This window comes from Anguilla anguilla, chromosome 8 (assembly GCF_013347855.1).
Source record: "Anguilla anguilla isolate fAngAng1 chromosome 8, fAngAng1.pri, whole genome shotgun sequence".
NCBI lineage: Eukaryota > Metazoa > Chordata > Actinopteri > Anguilliformes > Anguillidae > Anguilla > Anguilla anguilla.
The window spans coordinates 49,796,420-49,819,850 of NC_049208.1; the positions used below are offsets into that span (position 1 = coordinate 49,796,420).

Below are 23,431 nucleotides of genomic sequence, written 5' to 3' on the forward strand. Positions count from 1 at the left end.
CCAGTGCACCACCCCACGCGCTCCACCTTCTTCTGTTCGCCAAAATGAGCAAACTGTTTTAAGTATGGCGAGGCAAACGCAGCATGCGTTTAGCTAAAAGATGGCGAAATTCAAAACATAAAGACATTATAGACCTACCATACGCTTGGGCGTAAATCAGAACATGTATGCCAATTTGTATGTAGGCTACCCTTTACAGGGAAAAGGGGAGGAAGTTGCAAGGTTGTATCCATAAATGTATCAATGCAACAGCTCTGTGGAACAGCAGGGGGAAACATTTCTGGAAAAAAAATGATTTACAGAGGCGTAAGAACGAGTGAAGGGAGAAAAAGGTTAACTATTTACTAAATCGAACAGGGTGAGTTTTTTTCACGTTTTCAGCAAACAAGCTTCTTCTCACATGCCTGAAAACGTCACTCTAAAACCCTCCTCCCTCTTCTCTCTACCCCCTCCCCACCCTCTCCCCTCCTTTTCAGTCCGCTAGTCCTGTTTCACAGCCGGGCTGACCGACGCCTATTCCCGGGGAACAATCATCGTATTCTTCTTCTTCATTCCCAGAGAGGGATGGAAAGACAAAAGTAATGGATTGAGAGTAGAGAAATGAGAGGAAACTCGACTGGAATCCCAAGATAAAATAAATGTTTAAAAAAACCACAAACAAAAATTCAAGGAAAGAAACTAACAAGAACGCTAGAAGTACAAGTTCGATAGTCGGAAATATTCTCGACCATTCCTCCTTTGATCCCTCATTTCCATTTTTGTTTTAAAAGACTTTTCGTGAATAATGCGGACGAGCGTCGGAGATACAGAGGCCGGACCATAAAGAAACAGACACGGACATTGACTCATCCGTACGGAAAGGCAACTTGGTTTCTCTTGTACGACGCCATTGGTACTCAAGATAAGTTGTACTTGCCAGAAAACTGTGTTTTGTCAGTTTTATTAACGTATTTACTCCTCACAACTGCGAGGGACTTCTGATTCGTACCTGCGTGGAACTTCTGACTGAAGTGAGTAGCTACCGTTATACGAAACTATTTCCTATTGGCTACTTAAGAGGTTTTGGTTATGCAGTTTTACGCTTGGGCCTAATGGTTTCTCCTGTACTAGCATATCTCTACTTGCGTTTACTTTTATTGCTCCAGTTGGCAACTGCCTGTTGAATATTTTCTTGCCGATCACCGTAGGGCAGACGGTGTATAACTCGCATTTCTTAAACAGTCACCACCTATCGCATGGAACTAATTTGGCCTACCTACACACGAGGCAGACACAACAAACATGGTCTGGCATCTTTACAGACGAACGCAGATAGCATATCTCTAACGATAAATAAAGAAAAATACACACAATACACAATGAAGTCAGAAACCTATTGAAGCATAGAGCTGTACGTGTTGTAGGCTATAGCAGCACGTTCATATAAAATTCATTTGTAGCCTATATTATCGAATGGCGCTGTGGTAGTTAGTTACGACGTGTAGTGCAGAACATGTCTGTGTACCATTTTCTATATTAGCCTACGAGATGTAGACTACACAAAAAATGTGTACTTTTACATCCCCGATTCTGCAATACCAAGATTTGCTCTTGTAGAGATGTTTTATTAGACAGTTGCAATAATTTCCCCTGTAGATGAGGTGTAGACGGCTGCATCAAACCGTAATGTAAGAAGTACCAGCAAATTTCTAAAATTTTATTGCAGCCACCCGTTTCCTTACTTGCGCAGCAGTTCTGATCCCGCTATGTTATGGCAATCTAGCCATTTTCAGCAGGTAATGTCAGATGATTCCTTTGTTCTACTTTAGCTACCTACATACATGTCGCTGCACTACCTCACAATGTTGCATGTAAGCATCACCTTTTAGCTTGGGGCCGAGGAAGCCAGAAGCAAACGAAGTTTTTAACCGCCTCGGTAACTAATGAAAGGACTTTTATCATGGTCGTTTGCTCGAGAACACCGGCCTCTTTGATCCCTGACGGGGCTCGTTCGCACTGTGTTTATGCGTAGGCTACTGTAACAATGTCGTGTGAGGTAGAGTAGCCTAGATTAGAAGCCAGCTCTCCAGTAGCCACATTAGCGGTTCCCACATCTTGATTTGGAGAGCTCTCCGGACATCGACTCTCACGTGAGAAGTGAGAGGTGAATCTGTATTGGGCCGGGTCTAAGCTAGAGTAACGATACACATTAGACGCCATGTCACCGCCGAGTGCAAACGAATAGCATTTACTTTTGGTACATTATTTAAGTAGCTATATGCCCCCTCCCCCCTGCCATTTAAAATCGCAGCCCAACAGAAAAGTGCTTGGTACAAATGAAAATCAGATTGTCAAAGCGGTTCAAAGCGGTACGCGTCGATAAAGGCGATATCAGAGGAATAGCTCACAGTGCTTCGCACTATGCACTATGTGTGTGGTGATAACGATCCTATGATTCCGCATGAGCTTTAAGAAATGACTGAGAAGAGTAGGCTACAAAACGCAAGTTTGCCATAATGGTGCTTGTATGCAAATGCCTTAGGATAGATCTCGTGTTTGTACAAGAACTTGATAAGCTTGATGTCGCCTGCTTTCTCCTCTCTAGCCTCATCATTTAGCCTCAGTTTTATAAGGCAGTATAAGTCGTATAATAACGAGGAAGTGGTGTATTTTAGTCTAAAATCGTGTATAATGTAGGCCTACGTACTGTTGAGCAACACATGACTAGAAAAAGTTAGAGTTCACTGCGTTACCGGAAATGATGTCGCAACTGTCAATGCGCTTAGTTGAACCCTAACAACCAATCGTTACAAGTCTCTTAAATTACTCCGCTCTCTTCGTGTCTGTGATGGTGGTGTCAGGACAACCTCGGACCTCAGTCCTCAGGTCGATATGCAGGCCTGCTCTGTCCCTCCTTCCCCTCCTCCACTTCCAGGCCTAGCCAATTCCGCTATGTTTTGGAGCCTCAGAATTCAAACAGGCCGAGCCTCTCTCTCCTGTTGCTCGCTCTTACCGCTTGTTTCACGCCGGTAGTTGTTGGGAAACATCCCGCTTATCCACAGCCATCATTTCAGGGCAGACGGTAGCTCAGATCCACTTATCTTCGTAATCTTGATGGCCACACAGCGGATACAGCTGAGATTACCCCCTCCATATCATATTAATAAAGGCGAAGTGTCTGCTTTCAAATTGGTGTCACAAATGAATGCGGCAAAATAGGCTACGTGTTAACGTTTGACTAGGCCTATAGTCTATTTGAACTAATTAAACTTCACTTTGTGAAAACAGTGTTTATATGTTGTGGATTTATGGCATCCTTCAGGCAACAGTTTGAATAATTTACAAAAACAACCTTAATCTCGCGCATGATTAGGCTACTCTGTTCCGTTATTGCAAAAGGAATATCTGTAATGAAAAAGTAGTCGATGAATAAAAAATATTACTTAACCGACATCATTTCTGAAAACAGACGTCTCTGTTACGCAAACAAGACAGTTCCCTTTTTGCAGTTGGCATGGCCGTGACAAGTTTAATCAATGTTTCAGAAAAATGTTTGCTTTAGTGTTGTTTATTATCACAAAATATCAATTTAATGCTGTAACGGGAAAGTGTGGTTGGATAAAACGTAACGGTCGTTTAGAACACATTCTCATGCATAAAATATATTGTAGTATTTTACTTTCCTTTGTGTGGTAAGCAATAGTTTTTATGTATAAACTGTCAGCCCTTTTGTCCTTTGAAAATGCAAAGTAAATGTATCATCTCCTATCACTGTAACCATCGTTTACTTTCCGTGTTGGCCAGACAATTACAATGCTCGAGCTGTGTTTCAGCGATTTGTGTATTCGGTAACACTTCAGAGGAAACCACTTGGAATCTGAGTATGTGATGGACAGCTCGAAGTCCATCACACTTAGTTATTTCTTAACTGCATACCCTGTGTTTCACTCCAAGTGCACAACAGTCCTGGCAATTTGCAGCAAAGGTTGCAGAAGTGCTCACTGATGTCCTGTCAGCATCTCTCCTACACATAATTTTGCTGGAACCGCAATCACACCCTGATATGATTAACTGCTGTGTCACACTAAATTAGCTTTATGGGAAACATTCTGACCAAGGGCCGTCCTCTATCAGAAACCATAGCTTTTCTACAGCTGTGATAACGCTGATAAAGCGAACATGTAGCTTGTCTGTTTTTTGTCCCTGCCCTAAAGTTCGGGGAAAATGCGCTGTCCCCACAAAGTTTGTGTGACCAGGTACTCGCCAGCCGAGCTGGGTGCAGGGTGCAGGATGGCTGCTTCTGAGGAGCGCAATTTGACTAAAGCTGTCGTCCTTAGTTGCCGTGGCAGCGCGGGTGTGGGTTGGCGGGGTTTCCCCCTGACTTTGCTCACTGCCAGGGCCTGCTGTAGTTGCTGAAGCCTACGCTCTCAAAAAAAAAAAAGGATGCATTACTCCAACATGCTTTGTGTGCTACTATATTTTGTTACTAAGGTTACTAGTTTTGTGTTACAAATACACAATTTGTGTGTTACATGAGAGAGACTTTTTAACACAGACTGTGCTGAAAGTAACACAAAATGTGTTGTCCGTAACTACATGTGGAGCCGTGTTTAAAAAAATGACAGATTTTGTGTTGTTCTTAACAACGAATACGGTGTAGGGGCTGCTGGGCTCGGCTTGGCTTGTGGACTGAAGTCAGCGGTGGTCCAGAAGGGTCGTAGAGGAGGGCACGTGCTAGTCTATCATCTCCCGATTTTTAGAGAGGCTTTGAAACAGGCTGAAGTGAATATTAATGCAACCGTGAATTTCAGATGGGAGGAAAAAGCAACAATGGAGCTGTAGTGATTGGTTGAAAAAGGTATTGGTGTTTTTGCTTATTTAGAACCTAATACAGCAAAAAAAAGCACAAGTCTGCAATTTTACGTATTTTCTTTTGAAGAAAAGGACAGAGATGTCATGGAGTAATGAGTCACTGGTTCGCTGTTATAATTTGAAGACTGATTATGGTTCATTCATGACTCATTGACACCAGACCTGTGAAAAGAGCTTCTGGGGTAATAACTGGTAATATTGGTGAAAAATTGATTTTTCTTTTTTAAATTTGTTGCCAATCTGCAGGAATTATACCGGTGTCTGAAAGGTTAAAGTGTTTCGAATCGAGTATTTGACACGAGCCAGATTGACACACGCACTTGTGCAAGTTAACTTCCAGACTGAAGTCAACCAGACACGTGTTCAGAAAGGCATGGAGGTGTTCAGTGGATGGACGGAGTACTTTGGACTTCTGACCTCACAGTTGGCATGACGTTCAGGAACAAGTTGTGTTTGGTTGTACTAAGTCCAAGGGTGTCCACGTTCTAATGGGAAACTCCAGTCCCCTTAGATCTCAAGATGTGCATCCTTTTAGTAAATCACCAGACCTCTTGGATCATGGAACATAGGTTTGATCATTTTTTTCTGATTTATTCATATTTATCTCCAGGTGACGCCATTTCCCAGGATGATCTGTACTGCGTACGGTTTTGTGATATCGTTTTACGCCGCTCTTTTTACAATCTTTACTGAAGCTTTTCAGGTTAAGTGCATTTCTCACGGGTGCAACAACATCAGTGCTTCATTTGGGATTTGAATCCGAGTAAGATCTGGACACAGGCCCTGTTGCACACTGCTACTTGCTTTCAGGCCAACATCACCGATTCGATTTCTATCCTGCTGCACTTCCTCCCCCCTTTTATGATGAGGAATAATACAATTGGGGATACGAGGGAAATGACATCACTTCCCTGGTAGGGAATGGAGAGGAGCTCCACCAATCATGGGGATCGTTGGTAACAACCAGTGGAACAACGGCGAATGTGATTAGTGGATTCTTTCTTGGCTGCACTTCTGCAAACCCTGTGGGGAATTAAGGGAGAGAGGCCAGCAAGTATTCACCAATCACTGCCACAGTTGTTGTATTGATTCTTACCAACATACTGTGATTGGTGGAGCTCATCTATTTTTTCCACCAGTAAGGATTCCGACAAACAAAATATACATGAATTTACAGCAACAAAAAAAAAGTTTGTCATTTGGTCCACTTGCTGCTACTTGTGGATCAGAACATTTCGATTAAGATTGATCCATTGCCTTTAGCCTGCAGGTGAAAATGTACCTGCATTTCCAGACGTCTCCTTGAAGAGCTTCGAGAACAAGGTAAAAAATAAAATAAAGCTTTGCCTTTCTTTACCCCTTTTTAATTGGCTGGTTTCCTGTTGCACCACAGTACGTTTGCCGTCACACTACAGGACCTTTTCACGGAATGGCACTGCGAAGTCGCAACTTGGGTTTGGAACACTGAGAGAGAAACCCCCCTTTGGTTGTCCTCGTTTGATTGGTTTAATTTGCATCCAAGTGCGATTATTTCAATGGCAGATGTTGCTCTTGGAGTGAATCATGAGTCAAATGAACCTGGAGTGAAAATGCACTTTGGCTAAGCCACAGAAGTAACACAACCGGGAGAAATCCATTTATTGAATCTTTTATTTTATAATCGGAGGCCTCAACAGACAAGAAGGCCTGTGGTGCAAACTTATCTTTGTCCAGCATTTTTAATTCTGTGACAAAAGCTGCACGTTCCGTCAAACTGAACTTCCAGTTGGAAAACTTAGCTTCCTCTGATGAAAAGGATTTGCATGATGGAAAAAAGGCATCCTTGTTACAGCTGGTCCAAGTGGGCGGTTCACTCGATTAAGAACTCTGTTGACCATTGGTCAATCTGTAAGTCAGTCAGCGGGCAGCAGAGTAAATGCGCTGGCATGGCTGGTCCAGAGCCTCCCAGTGATTGGCTGGTTCAGCGTCCACCTCGGCGCCTCTGTGTGTGGTGGATCTGAGGCTGGGGGAGGCGCTCTTGTTACAGTGAGTTTATTTACCTTTGTCCATTCTTCTGCCGCTTATTCTGAGCAGGTGTGACTTCAGGAGTAATCTGGAAGAGAGGGGGACGGGGCGTTTCCCAGGAGAGAGTGGGATCTCTTCCTGAAATTCGATAGGATTTCTCTCAGACTGTAGCTCTTCACCAGGCTAACGTTCCCATTGACGGCTCTATGGGTGTATTGTTTTTTTGTTTCTTTATTTTTTATTGGCGCTTATTCAGTTACTTATTTATATTGGGGTGTGGCGATGAAACTTGAGCAAGGTGCCCTACAACAGCTATGTCCCACCTACGCCTCAGAGTTTTGTGATTCAGTCTGCACTCTATGGGGAAAAGAGATCTGAACTTTGGAGCTCTTTGTTGTGACTTAACAAAAACTGATACACGTTAGCCTAGCAGCTTGAGCTTGCATTTGGATAATGCCGGTTTTAACTTATTTCCAGCCTGAATTATTAATGTAATATTAATAGTGTAATAGAATGCAAGTTTATCGGTGGAGAACATATTATCGTGTATGCAGTGGTGAAGTCCTGAATGGGAGGTAACTGCTTTATCCAGAATTTTCTGCCGGGAAACCTAATCTGGCTTTGGTAGGCCAAAGAGTACTTAAGTCTTCATAGATGGCATATTGGGCTGCAAGTGGTTTAACTGCAGCATTGGACCAGGGAAAGGTAAAGTCTTTGATGTTCGGTGCGGTCTTGCAAGGTAATTTATCCACTGCTAGTAGTCTTTTGCACACACACACACACAAACACACACACACACACGCATGCATACGTGCACACACAGATGGAAGGACGGAAAATGATATTGGAGCAATGTGCAACAATTGTTCTTTCTCTTGCTCTCACTGCACGTGCAACTGGGCCCTGAATCCTTTCCCCCCCAGGTCGTTAAGAGAATGCCTTTCCCTGAAGCGTCAACAAGACAGGATTAGAATGCGCATGAATGTGATTGCGATGCGCGTTTCCAAGAACTGCTGTCGGGGTCGTCTCCAGATGGGCCCGTCTCAAGCCTCTCTCCGCACAAAGACAGCCCGGGCAGGGAAGCTCAGGCTGGCCCCGCTGAGGGGGGACCGTGGGCCAGGCGGCATCGCCTCCTCCCTCAGCCGTTTCTGGAACGGCTGCGAAACACTGCAGTTGCGCCTCGGGGAACGTAATACCCAAATCACCAGCTTAGTTTCCCACACGGGGGTGCCTAATAAAACGCTAATACGTTTCCAATCCACTGAGGCCAGTGCAGCGTTGCTAGTTATTTTAACTGTTCTCGCTAGATAATTTTATGGCGAATGTAAATACATCCCTCTCAACCGAATAAAGTAGGCTTAATACCACAGTGTTTGTTTTCTTTGGTTCTTCATGGTAGACTTCAGTGATAGCCTAATTATGAACAAAAAAGTTATGGTGATGATTGCAGAGGGTGTTTCGATGTGATATGCTTTAAAGACATTCTTGCTACAATCTCGTTTGCTGACTTGGCCGATGCATTTTTAGTTGGTGGGTGGCTGTGTTTGAGAACTCGGCGGGGCACTTGGCGCCTCCTGTCCGTCGGCGCTCGCCATTTGTCTTCATGCCTCAGATGCATGCGTTTGCGCGTTAAATTGGCGGATTTGTGCCACGCCAGCTTTGCATTGTAAATCATGTTCGGATCTATCGGATCGCTTTCACGCTGCCGCTCGTTTCTACGGAACAGCTGACGCACTGCATGGCGCGAGAGGCTGCAGTGAATGTCTCGCTGTGGTCGATTTTTCCAGGACATTCCAAATGATTGAACCCGCCCAATTTCACTTACTGCTGATGGCTCTTTTTAATTTTTAAATGGAAGCCGCTCAGACGACTTACCTTGTCTTTGAGCGACATGCTTTCTGTCTACCTTTTAAAGAGACCCGTTTTTAAAAGTGTGACTCCGGGTGAAAACGAGTAACTCAGGCAACCGATCTTTTATTTCCTGTCTGCTTCAGTATAAAAAAAGCCTAAACCCTTCAGGAGGCCTGGAACAGCTGTGCTTTGATTGCATTTGCCTGGTCCTGTTCTGCTTGGTGGGGGAAACAGTGGAGGTCCCATTTCCAGCAAATTTCAGTCCAGCTGTTTAACGTGACATCCCCCAGTGTGACGGGCATGTGACCCGTAAGATAACGTGAGACCGGTCCGCCTCTGCTCAGCAGTTATTCCGCGGCTTGGATAGGCTATCTCCTGCGCGCGACTGGAATTCCTGCCAGATGCCGGAGAGGGGGCCCGCCGTCTCTGCGTATGACGAGTCAGGACTCAGTCGCCCATCTGCTTGGGTCAATCCAGCCCCTCGGCGATGATCCGAGGTCTGCGTGCGTCTTGCGCTAAACGGTTAGGGTCCGGCTATTTCCCCTTAGACCACGTGGATTTGTGCTCACGAGAACCGCATGAATCGGTGTTAAAAGAGTGGTTGAGTTTTCTTCCTGTTCTCGCTTGTGTGAGTGCTTATGCCCTGTGCTGTCTGTAATATTCACGGCATGTAAATGCAGTAGAGTTTCTGTGCGGTCTGTGTGCTGTTTGTACTGGTGCACTGTTGTATTTGTGCGGTCAATTTGTGGGGGTGTGTACTGTGCCACCTTTCTTTGTGTGTTGATAATAAGGTTTGTTGTCTCTTTCAATTTAGTGTATGTTAAAATATGTTAATTTCAAGGTTGTATGATATAAGGTTCAGTTTATTTAATATATAAGGTTCCGGTTCAGTTTCTGTGGTACTGTTGTTTATTGGGGCAGTGTGTATATGTCACATGTCTGTGTGATTAGTGTGTGCAAGTTTAGTAAGCTGTGAGGTGTATTGTAAGTGTGTGTAAAATGTATGATGCATATGTACTATAATTGTATGTGCCTTCTTTGGCAGCCATTGTGTGGAGACAGTGCTGTCTGATTGGTCAGTGTTTGTACTGTAAATGCTAATGTACTGTAGTGTCTGTACATGCACTCGGGGGTGGAGCTGCGGGCGTGTAACAGGGAAAGCTTTCCCAGGAACTAGTGGGTCAGCGGCGCCCCTAGAGGATGTGTGTGCATGTGCGTGCACGTGTGCGTCAGGGAGCCAGGATTTCTTTCCTAGCACATGCCAGCGGAAGTAACGATGACATCATAAGCCTGCAACCTGGAAGGACTGTGCTGTAATGTTTGAAGAAGAGGCTTCCTAAAAATCCTGAAAGTCCAATGGAGGTTTCCCATATGGAAAATGTGAAACCATCATCCACACTACATATTATAGCGTTAGAGTTATTTTGAGAATATGAGGAATAATTTCATTCATCAAAGTGTCTAGGATGATTCCTGAATCGTGATGATTTTGCATTCTAAACGTCATGCTATAATCCATCTGATTCTTCAGCGCAGCTACGACAAGGAGTACATATTTCGCACCACAAACCGGAGACTTGGGGCCTGTGCAGTCTTGTGCGTCCCCAGTATCCATTGCACGAGAGGCCAATCAGGAAGTTACGTGATCGGGCTTCTTGTCTCGCCCATTGAAAATAGCAGCATGCCATCATCCATTTATGTACTGTCAGTGGTGTGCGTGCGTGCACAAAGAACCCTTCTCATTTCTTCCCACTGCACAAATATTTTTTTCCTTGCACAAATAAATTACAGATCCAACACTGCAAACACTGTGTGCAGGTGTTTTGCGGTGCCTGATTGGATTGCACCGTCGTGTTTGATTGGTCAGTTTGTGTGAATATTAGTCTGTTGCAGTTTATATAAGGGGTGTGTCTGTGTGTGTGTAAATGTGTGTGTGTGTGTGTGTCTAAATGTGTCGTAGTGCCTGATTGGATTGTACCGTCGTGTTTGATTGGTCAGTTTGTGTGAATATTAGTCTGTTGCAGTTTATATAAGGGGTGTGTCTGTGTGTGTGTAAATGTGTCGTGGCGCCCGATTGGCCGGTGCGCCCGTACGTGAATCCTCCTGTGTCGTCTGATTGGTGGTGAGTGAAACGGCCCGGCTCTCTCTTGCAGCATGGTGACATGGCTGAGCGACTGGTTCTGGCAGGAGCGGCTGTGGTTCCCCGAGGGCCTGGGCTGGGCCGACCTCCAGGACCGCGACGGCCGGGTCTACGCCAAGGCGTCCGACCTGTGGGTCACCGTCCCCCTGGCGCTCTGCTTCCTGCTCATCCGGCAGGTCTTCGAGAGGTCAGTGCCACCCCGCCGTTTTGGCCCCGGGGGCCCTGTACCAGCCTCTGCCTGCCGCTCTTTGTCTGTCTGTTTGTTTGTCTGTTTGTTTGTTTGTGCCTCCCTCAGATTCGATTGTTTATTCATTCTGGCCGTGTTCTGTGCCCTGTCAGCTACTATGCGCTGATATTATACCCCGTCTCAGCTCTTCCGCTTCACTTATTTTGTCTGGTGGTGGTGTTTTTGCTTTTCCTGTGCGGATAAGGAAGTCTGAATTAATTGTCTCTCTCTCTCTCTCTCTCTCTTGCTCGCTCTCCACACACTTGCTGTCTCTTTCATGCTCTCTCTCTCCCTCACCCCTATCTCTCTCTCTCTCTCTCTCTCTCTCCCCCTCCCATTGTCTCTCTCTCTCTGTCTTGCTCCATCCCTCCCTCTTGCTCTTTCTCCCTCTCTCTGTCTCTCTCTCTCTCTCTCTCTCTCTCTCTCTCTCTCTCTCTCTCTCTCCCTCCCACCCACCCACTCACCCCTAGGACGGTGGCCACGCCTCTTGCGTCTCTCCTGGGTGTGAGAGAGAGAGTGCGGCTTCGAGCCGAACACAACCCTTTACTGGAGGCCTACTTCTGTAGCACAAGCAAACACCCCTCACAGGTAAGCCCCCTGCGTAGCACACACCCCACGCAGGTAAGCCCCCTGCACAGAACACACCCCATACAGGTAGGCCCCCTGCACAGAACACACCCCACGTAGGTAAGCCCCCTGCACAGCACATACCCCCACACAGGTAAGCCCCTGCACAGGATCCGCACCCACACCATTCATCATGAGTAATGTGTCCTCAAAAGAAGTAATCAGATTATTACAGCTGTACCTGTTACATTGAGACATTGAGTTACTTGACATATGTATTTTCGTTGTATTTTTTTAAATGTGCAATCAGCTTATCCGGGGTAGTGATGTGTATGTTAGGTTAGGTACCTTACTTGCGGGTGCAGTAGCACTGCCTCGCTTTGGAATCGAACCTGCAGCCTCCGTGTTAAAAAGCCTGGTTCCCTGACCGTTATACTTCGGTGCAGCCCCGAATGTTGAGCCGCAATAACAAAAATGACTGAGTGCAGATAGCTGGTGAGCTGAGCCTGCCTGTTTTTACTAGGCCTTGTCCCTCTCACTGTCGTAACAGCTGCTCTCTGCTTGGCTTCCTGTCAGAGCTCCATGGAGAGTTTGAGCAAACAGACGGGCGGCTCGGTGCGCCAGGTCCAGAGGTGGTTCCGCCGTCGCAGGAACCAGGACCGGCCCAACCTGGTCAAGAAGTTCCGGGAGGCCAGGTACGGAACGCCGCCGGGCACGCCCGCGATTGGACGCCCGACTTCCGCGCGCGCTCAGCGCGCTGCCGTCGCTTACGCCGGCGGCGACGATCGGCTAGCCCGTCGGCTTCTTTAGCGGTAAACAATCGCTCGGCGTCGGCGCGTCTGCCCTGGGTAACGATGCCGCCATTTTAAGCGCTACGTTACGACGTGGCTTTGTGTGATCTGGGGGAGAGCACAGCGGCCGCGTTCGTAGCGTGCACAGAGTGCACTTTGTGTGTTACAGTTTGTCTTATGGGAAATTGGCGGACGTCTGTGTGTGCGTAGCGGTGCGGGTGTGTGTACACAGGGCGGTGAGCCTGGCTGTGTTGCGGAGCGTGAGCCTGCGCGGCTTCGCTGCGTAACTGTGTTCAGACGACAGTGGGACCTGTGATGTGTCACTGCAAGCCGGGGTTTTACACAGTGCCACATTGTGTGTGCGAGCTGATGAGGTGTGGCACTTTGTAGCTGTGTGTGCTGCAGTCAACAGTTTGTTGTGTCTCTCTGTTAAGGCTTCAGTATCATAGTCTGGTTGTGTAGGCTGGGTGTTGGGACTGTAACATTGTCTAGTTGTGTTATATAAGCTGGACGTTGAGACTATAATATTGTGTAGTTGTATTGAATATGCTGGGTGTTGGAAGTGTAACTGTGTAACATTGTGTAGTTGTGTTATATATGCTGGCTGTTGGGACTGTAACATTGTGTAGTTGTATTATATATGCTGGGTGTTGAGGCTGTAACATTGGGTAGTTGTGTTATATATGCTGGGTGTTGGGACTAACATTATGTAGTTGTGTTATATATGCTGGCTGTTGGGAGTGTAATATTGTGTAGTTGTATTATACACTCACTGGCCACTTCATTAGGTGACAGGAGTGGCACCCGGTGTGGTCTTCTGCTGCTGTAGCCCATCTGCTTCAGGGTTCAGCGTGTTTTGCGTTCAGAGATGCTCTTCTGCATACCTCGGTTGTAACGAGTGGTTATTTGAGTTACTGTTGCCTTACTATCAGCTCGAACCAGTCTGGCCATTCTCCTCTGACCTCTGCCATCAACAAGGCATTTTCGCCCAGAGAACTGCCGCTCACTGGATATTTTCTCTTTTTCGGTCCATTCTCTGTAAACCCTAGAGATGGTTGTGCATGAAAATCCCAGTAGATCAGCAGTTTCTGAAATACTCAAACCAGCCCGTCTGGCACCAACAACCATGCCACGTTCAAAGTCACTTAAATCACCTTTCTTCCCCATTCTGATGCTTGGTTTGAATTTCAGCAGATCGTCTTGACCATGTCTACATGCCTAAATGCATTGAGTTGCTGCCACGTGATTGGCTGATTAGATATTTGCGAGCAGATATTTGCGAGCAGTTGAACAGGTGTACCTATTGAAGTGGCCGGAGTGAGTGTATATGCTGGGTGTTGAGGCTGTATCATTGTGTAGTTGTATTATATTTGCTGGGTGTTGAGGCTGAAACATTGTGTAGTTGTATTATATATGCTGGGTGCTGAGACTATAACATTGTGCAGTTGTATTATATATGTTGGGTGTTGAGGCTATAGCATTGTGTAGTTGTATTATATTTGCTGGGTGTTGAGGCTGAAACATTGTGTAGTTGGAACTGTAACATTGTAACACCATGTGGTTGTATTATATATGCTGGGTGTTGAGGCTGTATCATTGTGTAGTTGTATTATATATGCTGGGTGTTGAGGCTGAAACATTGTGTAGTTGTATTATATATGCTGGGTGCTGAGACTATAACATTGTGCAGTTGTATTATATATGTTGGGTGTTGAGGCTATAGCATTGTGTAGTTGTATTATATTTGCTGGGTGTTGAGGCTGAAACATTGTGTAGTTGGAACTGTAACATTGTAACACCATGTGGTTGTATTATATATGCTGGGTGTTGAGGCTATAACATTGTGTAGTTGTATTATATTTGCTGGGTGTTGAGGCTGAAACATTGTGTAGTTGTATTATATTTGCTGGGTGTTGAGGCTGAAACATTGTGTAGTTGGAACTGTAACATTGTAACACCATGTGGTTGTATTATATATGCTGGGTGTTGAGGCTATAACATTGTGTAGTTGTATTATATATGCTGGGTGTTGAGGCTATAACATTGTGTAGTTGTATTATATATGCTGAGTGTTGAGGCTATAACATTGTGTAGTTGTATTATATTTGCTGGGTGTTGAGGCTGAAACATTGTGTAGTTGGAACTGTAACATTGTAACACCATGTGGTTGTATTATATATGCTGGGTGTTGAGGCTGTATCATTGTGTGTTGTGCATACGCTCAGTGTGGAGACTGTAACATTGTGCTTTGTACATATACTCGGTGTTGACTGTAACATTGTGTTTCGTGCATACGCTGGGTGTTGAGTTTGTGTGTTCTCTTTCAGCTGGAGATTTACCTTTTACCTTCTTGCTTTCATTGCTGGCCTGGCTGCACTCATTGATGTGAGTACCATCCCTCCATCCCTCTCTCCCTCTGTCTTACACCATAACCTGTCCTTCCTCTCTTCTCCTTCATTTTCACATCTACTGTACCCTCTGAAATTGCTCACACGCTTGATAAAGGCGGATTAGGAGAGAGAGATGAGTAATGAAGGATAATATATATGTACGTGTATAATATAACACTGGTATTGAACTCTTTTCTCATCCATCTCTCTCTCTTTTTCTCTAAAACAATTGTATACTGTATATTGGTTTAAATGAGCATGTATATACATATCCATACTACACACACACACACACACCCTCACATATACACACATGCGTGTGCACACACACTCGCGTATACACACACATGCGCGCACGCAGACACGCAAACATGTGTCAGTTTGTCTGTTTCTGTTGTCAAACATTACCTCTCCTGTCCCAGCACAATCCTCTGTGGATCTGAGGTTCATTCTCTCTCTCTTTCTCTGTCTCTCTCTCTCCCTCTCTCTCTCTCTGTTTTCAGAAACCCTGGCTCTATGACTTGAAAGAAATGTGGAGTGGATTTCCTGTGCTGGTATGTGAATAGTTTATTATTCCAGCCATTGAGTGCATCGGTGGTAGGCATCTAGTATTTCAAAGGGTGTTACCTCCATACGGGAAAATTCCTGGTCTTTCAGAAAGCGGTTAACAGGTTATGACAGTTAAACATTTTTTTTTTTTAAATGCTAATTTTTTTTTAACCGTACCGATATACTCGGCAAGGGTTTTTGTTTTGCAAATGTGCCTGTATCGCTCTGCCTGTGTCTCCCTGGGTCTCCCACCCAACCTCATCCATTAACCCCTCCCTCCCCGCCTCTCCCAGACCCTCCTGCCCTCGCAGTACTGGTACTACATGATAGAGCTGGGGTTCTACGTTTCCCTGCTGTTCAGCGTGGCCACGGACGTCAAGCGCAAAGTGAGTGCCCCCTACCCCCGTACCCCCCCTTACAAACACCAGCAAACCCAACACATTCTCAGTTGGTAAATGGACTGCATTTATATAGCGCTTTTACCCAAAGCGCTTTACAATTGATGCCTCTCATTCGCCAGAGCAGTTAGGGGTTAGGTGTCTTGCTCAAGGACACTTCGACACACCCAGGGCGGGGTTTGAACCGGCAACCCTCCGACTGCCAGACAATCGGTCTTACCTCCTGAGCTATGTCGCCCCTAGTTAATCCAGTTAGTCTTAAAATATACCTCACGTTGCATGCATTTGCAAATGTTCGTCGAGTATGTTCGTACACGTTCAGTTTAATTGAATCCGTATACTGTACAATGTAGGCGATATGCATTTGTTTTTTGTATTTGTGTGACTGTAAAGTAATACAGGAGTGTGGAGGGTTGATGTGTTGGTGTTTTTTTAAAAACCGTTGTTGCTCGTGCTGTTGGAGTCAGGAACCTTTGGTGAATGAGTCTGTGGTAAACGAGACGCAGCGCGTACAGAACACATTTAAACGAACGTGGAAAAAGAATGTTTGTGACACTTTGAATGCGGTGGCCTGACGACGTGTGTTTGAGGGGTCAGCTCAGCGCGCCAAGCGGGGGGAGCGTGCCGGGCAGAGCGGCCGGTGTAAAGGCCGCGTCGCCGTGGAAGCGGCTGTCGCCAGAGCGCGGGAGGCGGAGTGGGTGCGAGGGCAGATGTTCTCAGCGCTGGGTTAATGTGTGTCGAACGTCCGCCCAGGCTGGCGCACGCCACGGGGACGGTCCGGACTGAACCACAGACCGACGGCCTCCTGTCCTTTCAGGACACACGCGGCCAATAAGCACGGCTCCAATAGGAGGGAAAAGGCAACGCTCACAACTGAACAAAGGTTCCTTTTGACCCTCGAAGGTGTGATGTCACAAACATGTGATTAGAATGTTCTTAACTGAACATTCTAATGCTGATGTCACAATCACTGCTGGTGGCTGAAAGCAATGGAGTTCTAGAACACTGGCTTAGAATATTGAAGATAAAAAAAAACATTCCAAAAAACCTTCTCTTAAAATGGATTATTGCTTTGCACCCATTTAAATTGTGCTCATTTCACGTGTTGAAGAAGGTTTGTCCTTCTTTCCCTGATAGCGTTAAACACGGAGACGCTGGAGATGAGATCAGTGTGTGCCGAGGTTGGTTTCGGTTCCTCGATTCAGTCTTGTTCAGCCCGTGCTGTGATTGAGGAAGGCACATGATGTTAATGTGGATAACCTGAAAGGACAGCTTCAGCTCGGGGGTGCCAAGCTGTGCCCCTGGATCTCTACCTAATTAAGGGCTCGATCGAGCCGATTGGTGGCCCCCCCCCTTCCCTGCATGGAGCCTGTTAATGATTCAGCTTGGAAACGGACTGGACACCTTTCCTCCTGATGGCCCCTTTTTGCTCTGGATGAATCCCAGCCCGTCTGTCTGCGGTCACGGTCCTCTTTTGACTCCTGGCGTGTTGTCTTGGCAGACTGATGTCGGCCTAGACACACGGGTTCTGCAATCAATTTGCACAGCCGGATCAATCGGTCGTTGAAGATGCGCTCGATAGTTTTTTTTTTTTTTTTTGTGTGTGTGTGTTTGTTTTGGTTTCTGTGTCCTTGACATTATGTCAGGAGCTAACACAAACATCAGTGTGTTTGTTTACATAGTGTGTCTTCCCCCCCCCCCCCCCCCCCCCCCACCCAATGTGCAATTAAATGCACTGCTGTCCTAATGTCTGTCCCCTTCGTCAAATAAAAACGCAGTAAATTAAAACGAGAATAGAAAATGGCTGCCTTCACGGCCGCTGAACTTTCAGTCCAGTACTTTGGGGGCATCTCCTTCCAAGACTTTGAACCTGTGAAGCCACCTTTTGCAAATGGCGAAGGCGTAGCCATACGCAAAATAAAACGAGCGCACTTAATGAAACTGTGGCCTTTTGATCTTTTCTGGCTCCTCGGAATGTATCCGATATCACTTCAGTCACTGTGACGGTAAGTACAGTATTTATTTGGAACAGTTTGGAGAAAAGAACAGACGTTAGTGTTGCATTTTTGCGGAACGGGCTAATTATCAAGCGTGCGGTTACAGCCGGGTGACGGTGCAACCGGCAGGGAACTACGAGGGTCACGGGTTCGATTCCCAGGTGGGGCACTGCCGGTTTTGCCCTGTATTGCGTCAGTGAAAGAAAACGTATGAACATACACAGTATACAGCATATATTCAGCTGTATAAATGGATTGCATGTAAACTCCAGTGACTCGTTCCAGGTTAGGGACTTTGCTAATTGGCCTGTAACAGATGTGCCATGTACAGGGTCCTGTTTATCCCAGTGCCGTCTCTCCTCCCGGTGTCTGTCAACGGGATATTCTGGTCTGGGGAGAATATTGATGAAACGCCACGTCGCTCTGCGTTATAAGTGATGTATCAATCGCGGCAGCTGCAGAAAGAAAGACGTGCTGTGGTGAAACTGCGCGATGAAATGTGTGTGTGTGTGCCGCACAGAGGCTTTTATGCTGGGTAATTGTTCTGAGTGACGTCAGCCTCCTTCACCGGATCCGGTGAAAACCAAAACTTTGGGTCGAGGGGGGGGGGGCTAATGCAGTCTGCGCGCGACCAAGACGTCCCGTAAGAGCTTTGACCGCACCGTATCGAAGGCGCTGTGTCAATAAAGTTGTTGTGATTGAATCCGGGAAAAGGCGCTTGTCTTCAGTCCGAGGCTCCGGTGGACATGAGGGCGCGGAAGGCTTCGAAGCGGCCAATCGGAGAGCGGGGACAGCGTGGCCCGGGGCTCCAGCCGATTTGTGTGGTCTGCTCGTCACACGGCGTCTCCCCCTCTCTCTCCACCCCCCAGGACTTTAAGGAGCAGATTGTTCACCACTTGGCCACCATCACGCTCATCAGCTTCTCCTGGTGCGTCAACTACATCCGGGCGGGGACCCTGATCATGCTGACCCACGACGCCGCCGACTACCTGCTGGAGGTAGGCCCCCCGCCGCCGTGCGCCACTGCTGCGCGTTCCCGCAAAAACGCCTTCCTTTCACACTGTGGGCTGCAAAATGGCTGATCTGTGTAGGGCAGGGATCAGCAGCTTGCGGTCCTCGAGGGCCGAGAGCTGCCGGTTTTCCACCCTCCCTTTGCCTGGGAGTCAGGTGTGAAGACAGTCTGGCCAATCAGTAGCACTAATTACCCGGGATTGGATTTGGCTGGATTTGGAATCGAGGGCCAGAGTTGATGATCCCCGGTGTAGGGTAATCGGGCGACGTTCCTGACATCGTCTCTTTCCTGTGCTTCAAAATTCTTGTATGTGTACATGTGCGTGTGTGTGTGTGTGCACTTGTGTGTGCGCACGTGTGTGTGTGTGTGAGAGAGAGAGTGTGTGTGTGTGTGAGTGCTCGTGTGTGAGAGTGTGTGTGTACTTGTGCGTGTGTGCGAGAGAGAGTGTGTGAAAGAGAGTTTAAAATATGTATTGATTTCTTGGTTGCTGCATATGCGTTTGTGCATTGAGTCAGGGTGTGTGAGTCACTGTCGGTTGCTGCATATGCGTTTTTGCATTGAGTCAGGGTGTGTGAGTCACTGTCGGTTGCTGCATATGCGTTTGTGCATTGAGTCAGGCTGTGTGAGTCACTGTCGGTTGCTGCATATGCGTTTGTGCATTGAGTCAGGGTGTGTGAGTCACTGTCGGTTGGTGCGAGTGCTTTTTTTCTAACTTGCTTTTACTGAACTGAGCGGTGTGGATGGTGGCCTCTGCCCCAGAGCACTGTATCAGTCAGTCTGGCTTCTTCTAATCATAATGCTTTAGGTGCAATTAGAGCCGAGTAAGCTGATCCTGGATCTGATATTTTGCGGGAGAAATTACCGAGAGCTGCTCTCAGTGGCCATCAGTTGATTTTATTTTAAGAGAGGGGAGGGTGTCTGTTCTTAGTAGGCATTCATTATGGTTGGTGCCCTCTGGTGGCCAGCTCTAGGAACTGCAGACAGTGTGAACAGTCTCACTAATCTCTCTCTCTCTCTCTCTCTCTCTCCCCCTCAGTCAGCAAAGATGTTTAACTATGCAGGCTGGAGAAAAACCTGCAACTACATCTTCATCCTCTTCGCCGCCATCTTCATCATCACTCGCCTCGTTATCTTCCCCTTCTGGTGAGGGCCCGGCTGTGTGCTCCCGCACACGGGGAAAGCATGGCGTTTGGTTCATTCTGTTCCGAAACCCTTCTGTTATTGTCCACATAGCTGCACACGAGCTCCCAACGAACAGGGCTTTGGTTAAAATGCGGGAATCAAAGATTTTAAGATGCTGTACTTGGGTATCGGTTGACGGCAAAATCCTGGTGCATCTCAGCAGTGCGGACTACTCATCACACCTCCCTCTTAAACCAAACTCTTTTGTGTTCTCAGGTTAACCCTTTAAGGGTTAGTCCGCACTGCTGTGGTGTACCAGCGTTAGAATCGTATTTGTGATCGGAATGTTCTTAACTGAACATTCTAATGCTGATGTAACGTTGCATCGATTTGCAATTTAGCAGACTTATGCAACTTTTTATGTGGCATTTTACTTAGCATTTACTGAGGCGATGCAGGTTAAGTACCTTAAGTACTTAAGTACCTAAGTACCTAAGTAACATGTGAACTTTACATTACAAGTTCCTTACCCATTACACTACACTAATTCCCCCAACAATCACTACTGGTAATTGAAAGCAATGGAGTTCTAGAACACTGACTTGTATGTATACAGGGTGTACTGAAATGTAGCCACCTTAGCGCTACACTATATTACAGTGTGAAATAAAACTGCTTCGCCATGGAGCTCGGAGGGATCTGTGTCTCTCTCTTCCCCAGGATCATGCACTGTACCTGGGTGTACCCGGTGACCATATACCCCCCGTTCTTTGGGTACTACTTCTTCAACGGGCTGCTGCTGGTGCTGCAGTGCCTGCACATCTTCTGGGCCGTCCTCATCATGCGCATGGCCATCAAGTTCCTACCGGGAAACGTATGTAGTGCCCCTGTGTGTGTGTGTGTGTGTGTGTGTGTGCGTACGTGTGAGCCTGTGTGCCTGTGTGAGATTGTGACTGCAGATGTGTGCATGGCTGTGTGTGTGTGTGTGTGTGCCTGTGTGAGTGTGTGTGAGATTGTGACTGCAGATGTGTGCATGGCTGTGTGTGTGTGTGTGTGTGCCTGTGTGAGTGTGTGTATGAGAGAGAGTGTGTGTGAGTGTGTGCCTGTGCACATGTGTATGAGTGTGTCTGTGTGAGATTGTGACTGCTGGGGTGTGTGTGTGTGAGATTGTGACTGCAGGTGTGCGTGCGGGTGTATTAATAGAGTGAGTATCGATTCTGCCTCCTGACTCACCTCCCCTGTTTCTCTCTCTTCTCTTCAGAAAATAGTGGAGGATGAGAGGAGCGACCGCGACGAGACGGACGAGTCTGAGGAGGAGGAGGACCAGAAAGAGGGACAGGGGAAACCCACCAAAAACGGCCCCGTGCGGAACGGCCATCCGGCCATTAACAACAACCACCGCAAGACGGAGTGACCCCCGCAGAGGGGGGGGGGGGGCGCGAGGGGGGGCGTGGCCAGAGCGCAGGAAGAACTCTCCTCTCTCACAGAGGGAACGGGGCTCCTGTCACACACACACCGATGAACACTAGACACACACACACACACACACGCACTCACTCCCACCGAGACCAACGCAGACAGCCATCCGCTGACCGGTAGAGAAGCAACACTAAACTCCTGCCTTTTCTGTCTCTGGAGAGGAGGAAGAGGACGAAGAGGAGGAGAGAGGGATAGCAAATGCCATTAGCGTAATCTGAACTTTTAGTGCCTTTTAACAGTCAGGTTGTGTCCCTTCTTTCTCTGTCTGTTTCTCTCTCTCTCTCTATTCCCTTCCCCTCTCCTTTTCTCTCCCTGTGCCTGCCCCCCCCCCCCCCCCCACCCCTCAGTCTTATTCACTAACCCTGTCCCACTGTGAGGTTCGTCCACTGCGTCCACATCGACTCCCCCCACACACACACACACACAAAAAACACTGAAAGGAAATATGTAAGCAAAGAGACTTGAGAATCGTGTCACCATTCTGTTCCTGGTCAGTATTCTGTGTGTAAAGCGCACGTGCGCTGTGATTGGTCCTGAAACTGACTGCTCGATGCTGCCTTCTCTGGCCGAGTGCCTGTTTTTGGGGGTTTTTTTCCCTTCAAATTGTGGCATAATTGTCACTTTTGCCCTGACTGAACCATGTTCAGACCACGGGGGAATGTGTGCCAGTGTTGGGCTGCCACCGCAGAAAAGCATACAGTACAGTGTCCTCGTAACCCCCCTCCTCCCCTTTGTAACTTGGTTCAGTCCGGCGGAGGCTTCGCTGGTGCTGCCTCCCGTTCCTCGGTGGGTCGCACGCGGAACGCCGGATGAATCGTTTCGCGGGTGTTTGAAGCAGCGTATTTACCGTGCGTATTTACGGCATAGGGTAACTCTGAGACTGCACGGCAGTTTGTTTCATCTAACGTAGCACGCGCCAGTTGTGTTTACCTTTTTATTTTATTTTTTTTTGGTTCAAATTCGATTTAAAAAATAAATCAGCCCAAGAAGAGCCGTTTTAAACGTTTCAAAGGGAGAGTAGAAAACAGCATGAGCTGTTTTTGCTCTCGTGTGTTTAAATTTCTGTTTCCGTTAGTCTGTCGAATGCGAAGTCTTTCCAGGAGCAGGAAATCGCACTAAATGAATGAATTTATTTTAATATGATTTTTTTTTGGGTTTAATTTTCTGATGAGATGTTACTTTGGGTTTTAATTTGTTTTTTAAACCGAAGAGCCAAAGTCACCCAGATTGACCATCTTTCAATCATGCGTACCATTATTGTCCAATCCCTTTAAGTTTAGTCCAATTGAGTACCGATCAGTTGCAGTATACTGTAGTCCAGTATAGTACACCATGCAGTATTCTAATCTAGTACAGTTGATTTCTTTTACAGTATTATCCTGTTCATATTGTTATTTTTGAATGTGTTCAGTGGCTAGTAATTGTGGGCCAAAAAAAAACTACACAGAAGTTAGTTTCTAGCAAGACTGAGTTTGGGTGTTTTTGTGGAGTCCGGTTTTCTTTTTTCTCCCTTTTTTTTTTTTTTTTTTTGAAATGCGGGTTTACAGTTTTATTTATGCTGAGCGTTTGGGCAGTGGATGGATCCGCTTGCTCTGCTACTTAGCGAAGAGTAACGAAGAGGAAAAAAGAAAAGGCCAAAATGAGATTTACGTTATTATTTCGTTTGAACTGTTATTTTATTTCATTTCGTAAGTGCCTTATCCGTGAAAGTGTGGATCCTGTCTGTGTGTTCCTAATTCCTCCCTCTTACGCTGCTAAGCGCCTGATTCTTCCCTTTCTGGTCGTCACTTCCTCATTACTACTCATTCTCATTGGCCCTGCCAAACTCGATCACCCAATCACACTCTGTTCTGCTGTGGTCTTTCATTCCATTTTGCTCATAATTCTAACCATGGCTGCCACAACCACCCCCCCCTCACCACGAACACCCATCCCTTTCTTCTTACCTGTTCCAGAAAACAACAGCAGCTCCCTTATTGCAATGTTTTAATTTTGTATTTTTTTTTTTTTTGTTATGATGCCAAAATATAAGATTCAAATTATGACTATGAATA

General features: G+C 46.6%; 1 protein-coding gene across 2 annotated transcripts; it reads left to right on the top strand.

Moving 5' to 3' along the window:
* The first annotated feature begins 451 nt into the window (after window positions 1-451).
* On the top strand, window positions 452-23,429 carry LOC118233708 (ceramide synthase 2-like). 2 transcript variants are annotated; one of them, XM_035429586.1, is made up of 11 exons: window positions 452-1,010; window positions 10,860-11,033; window positions 11,543-11,660; window positions 12,216-12,334; window positions 14,758-14,815; window positions 15,324-15,374; window positions 15,663-15,755; window positions 18,634-18,762; window positions 19,813-19,919; window positions 20,619-20,772; window positions 21,160-23,429. In XM_035429586.1, exons 2-11 carry the CDS (start codon window positions 10,861-10,863, stop codon window positions 21,310-21,312), a joined length of 1,155 nt encoding a protein of 384 aa, XP_035285477.1. In that variant the 5' UTR covers window positions 452-1,010; window position 10,860; the 3' UTR covers window positions 21,313-23,429. The 2 variants fall into 2 exon arrangements, with proteins under 2 accessions (XP_035285477.1, XP_035285478.1); XM_035429587.1 differs by lacking the exon at window positions 452-1,010 and adding an exon at window positions 6,127-6,174.
* The last annotated feature ends 2 nt before the right edge of the window (window positions 23,430-23,431 follow it).

Bases quoted from the DNA above. Each gene is read 5' to 3' on its own strand.
- LOC118233708 (XM_035429586.1), top strand. From the start codon at position 10,861: ATGGTGACATGGCTGAGCGACTGGTTCTGGCAGGAGCGGCTGTGGTTC. The intron at 18,763-19,812 runs GTAGGCCCCCCG...TCTCCCCCTCAG, and splicing joins CCGCCGACTACCTGCTGGAG to TCAGCAAAGATGTTTAACTA. The intron at 20,773-21,159 runs GTATGTAGTGCC...TCTTCTCTTCAG, and splicing joins TCAAGTTCCTACCGGGAAAC to AAAATAGTGGAGGATGAGAG.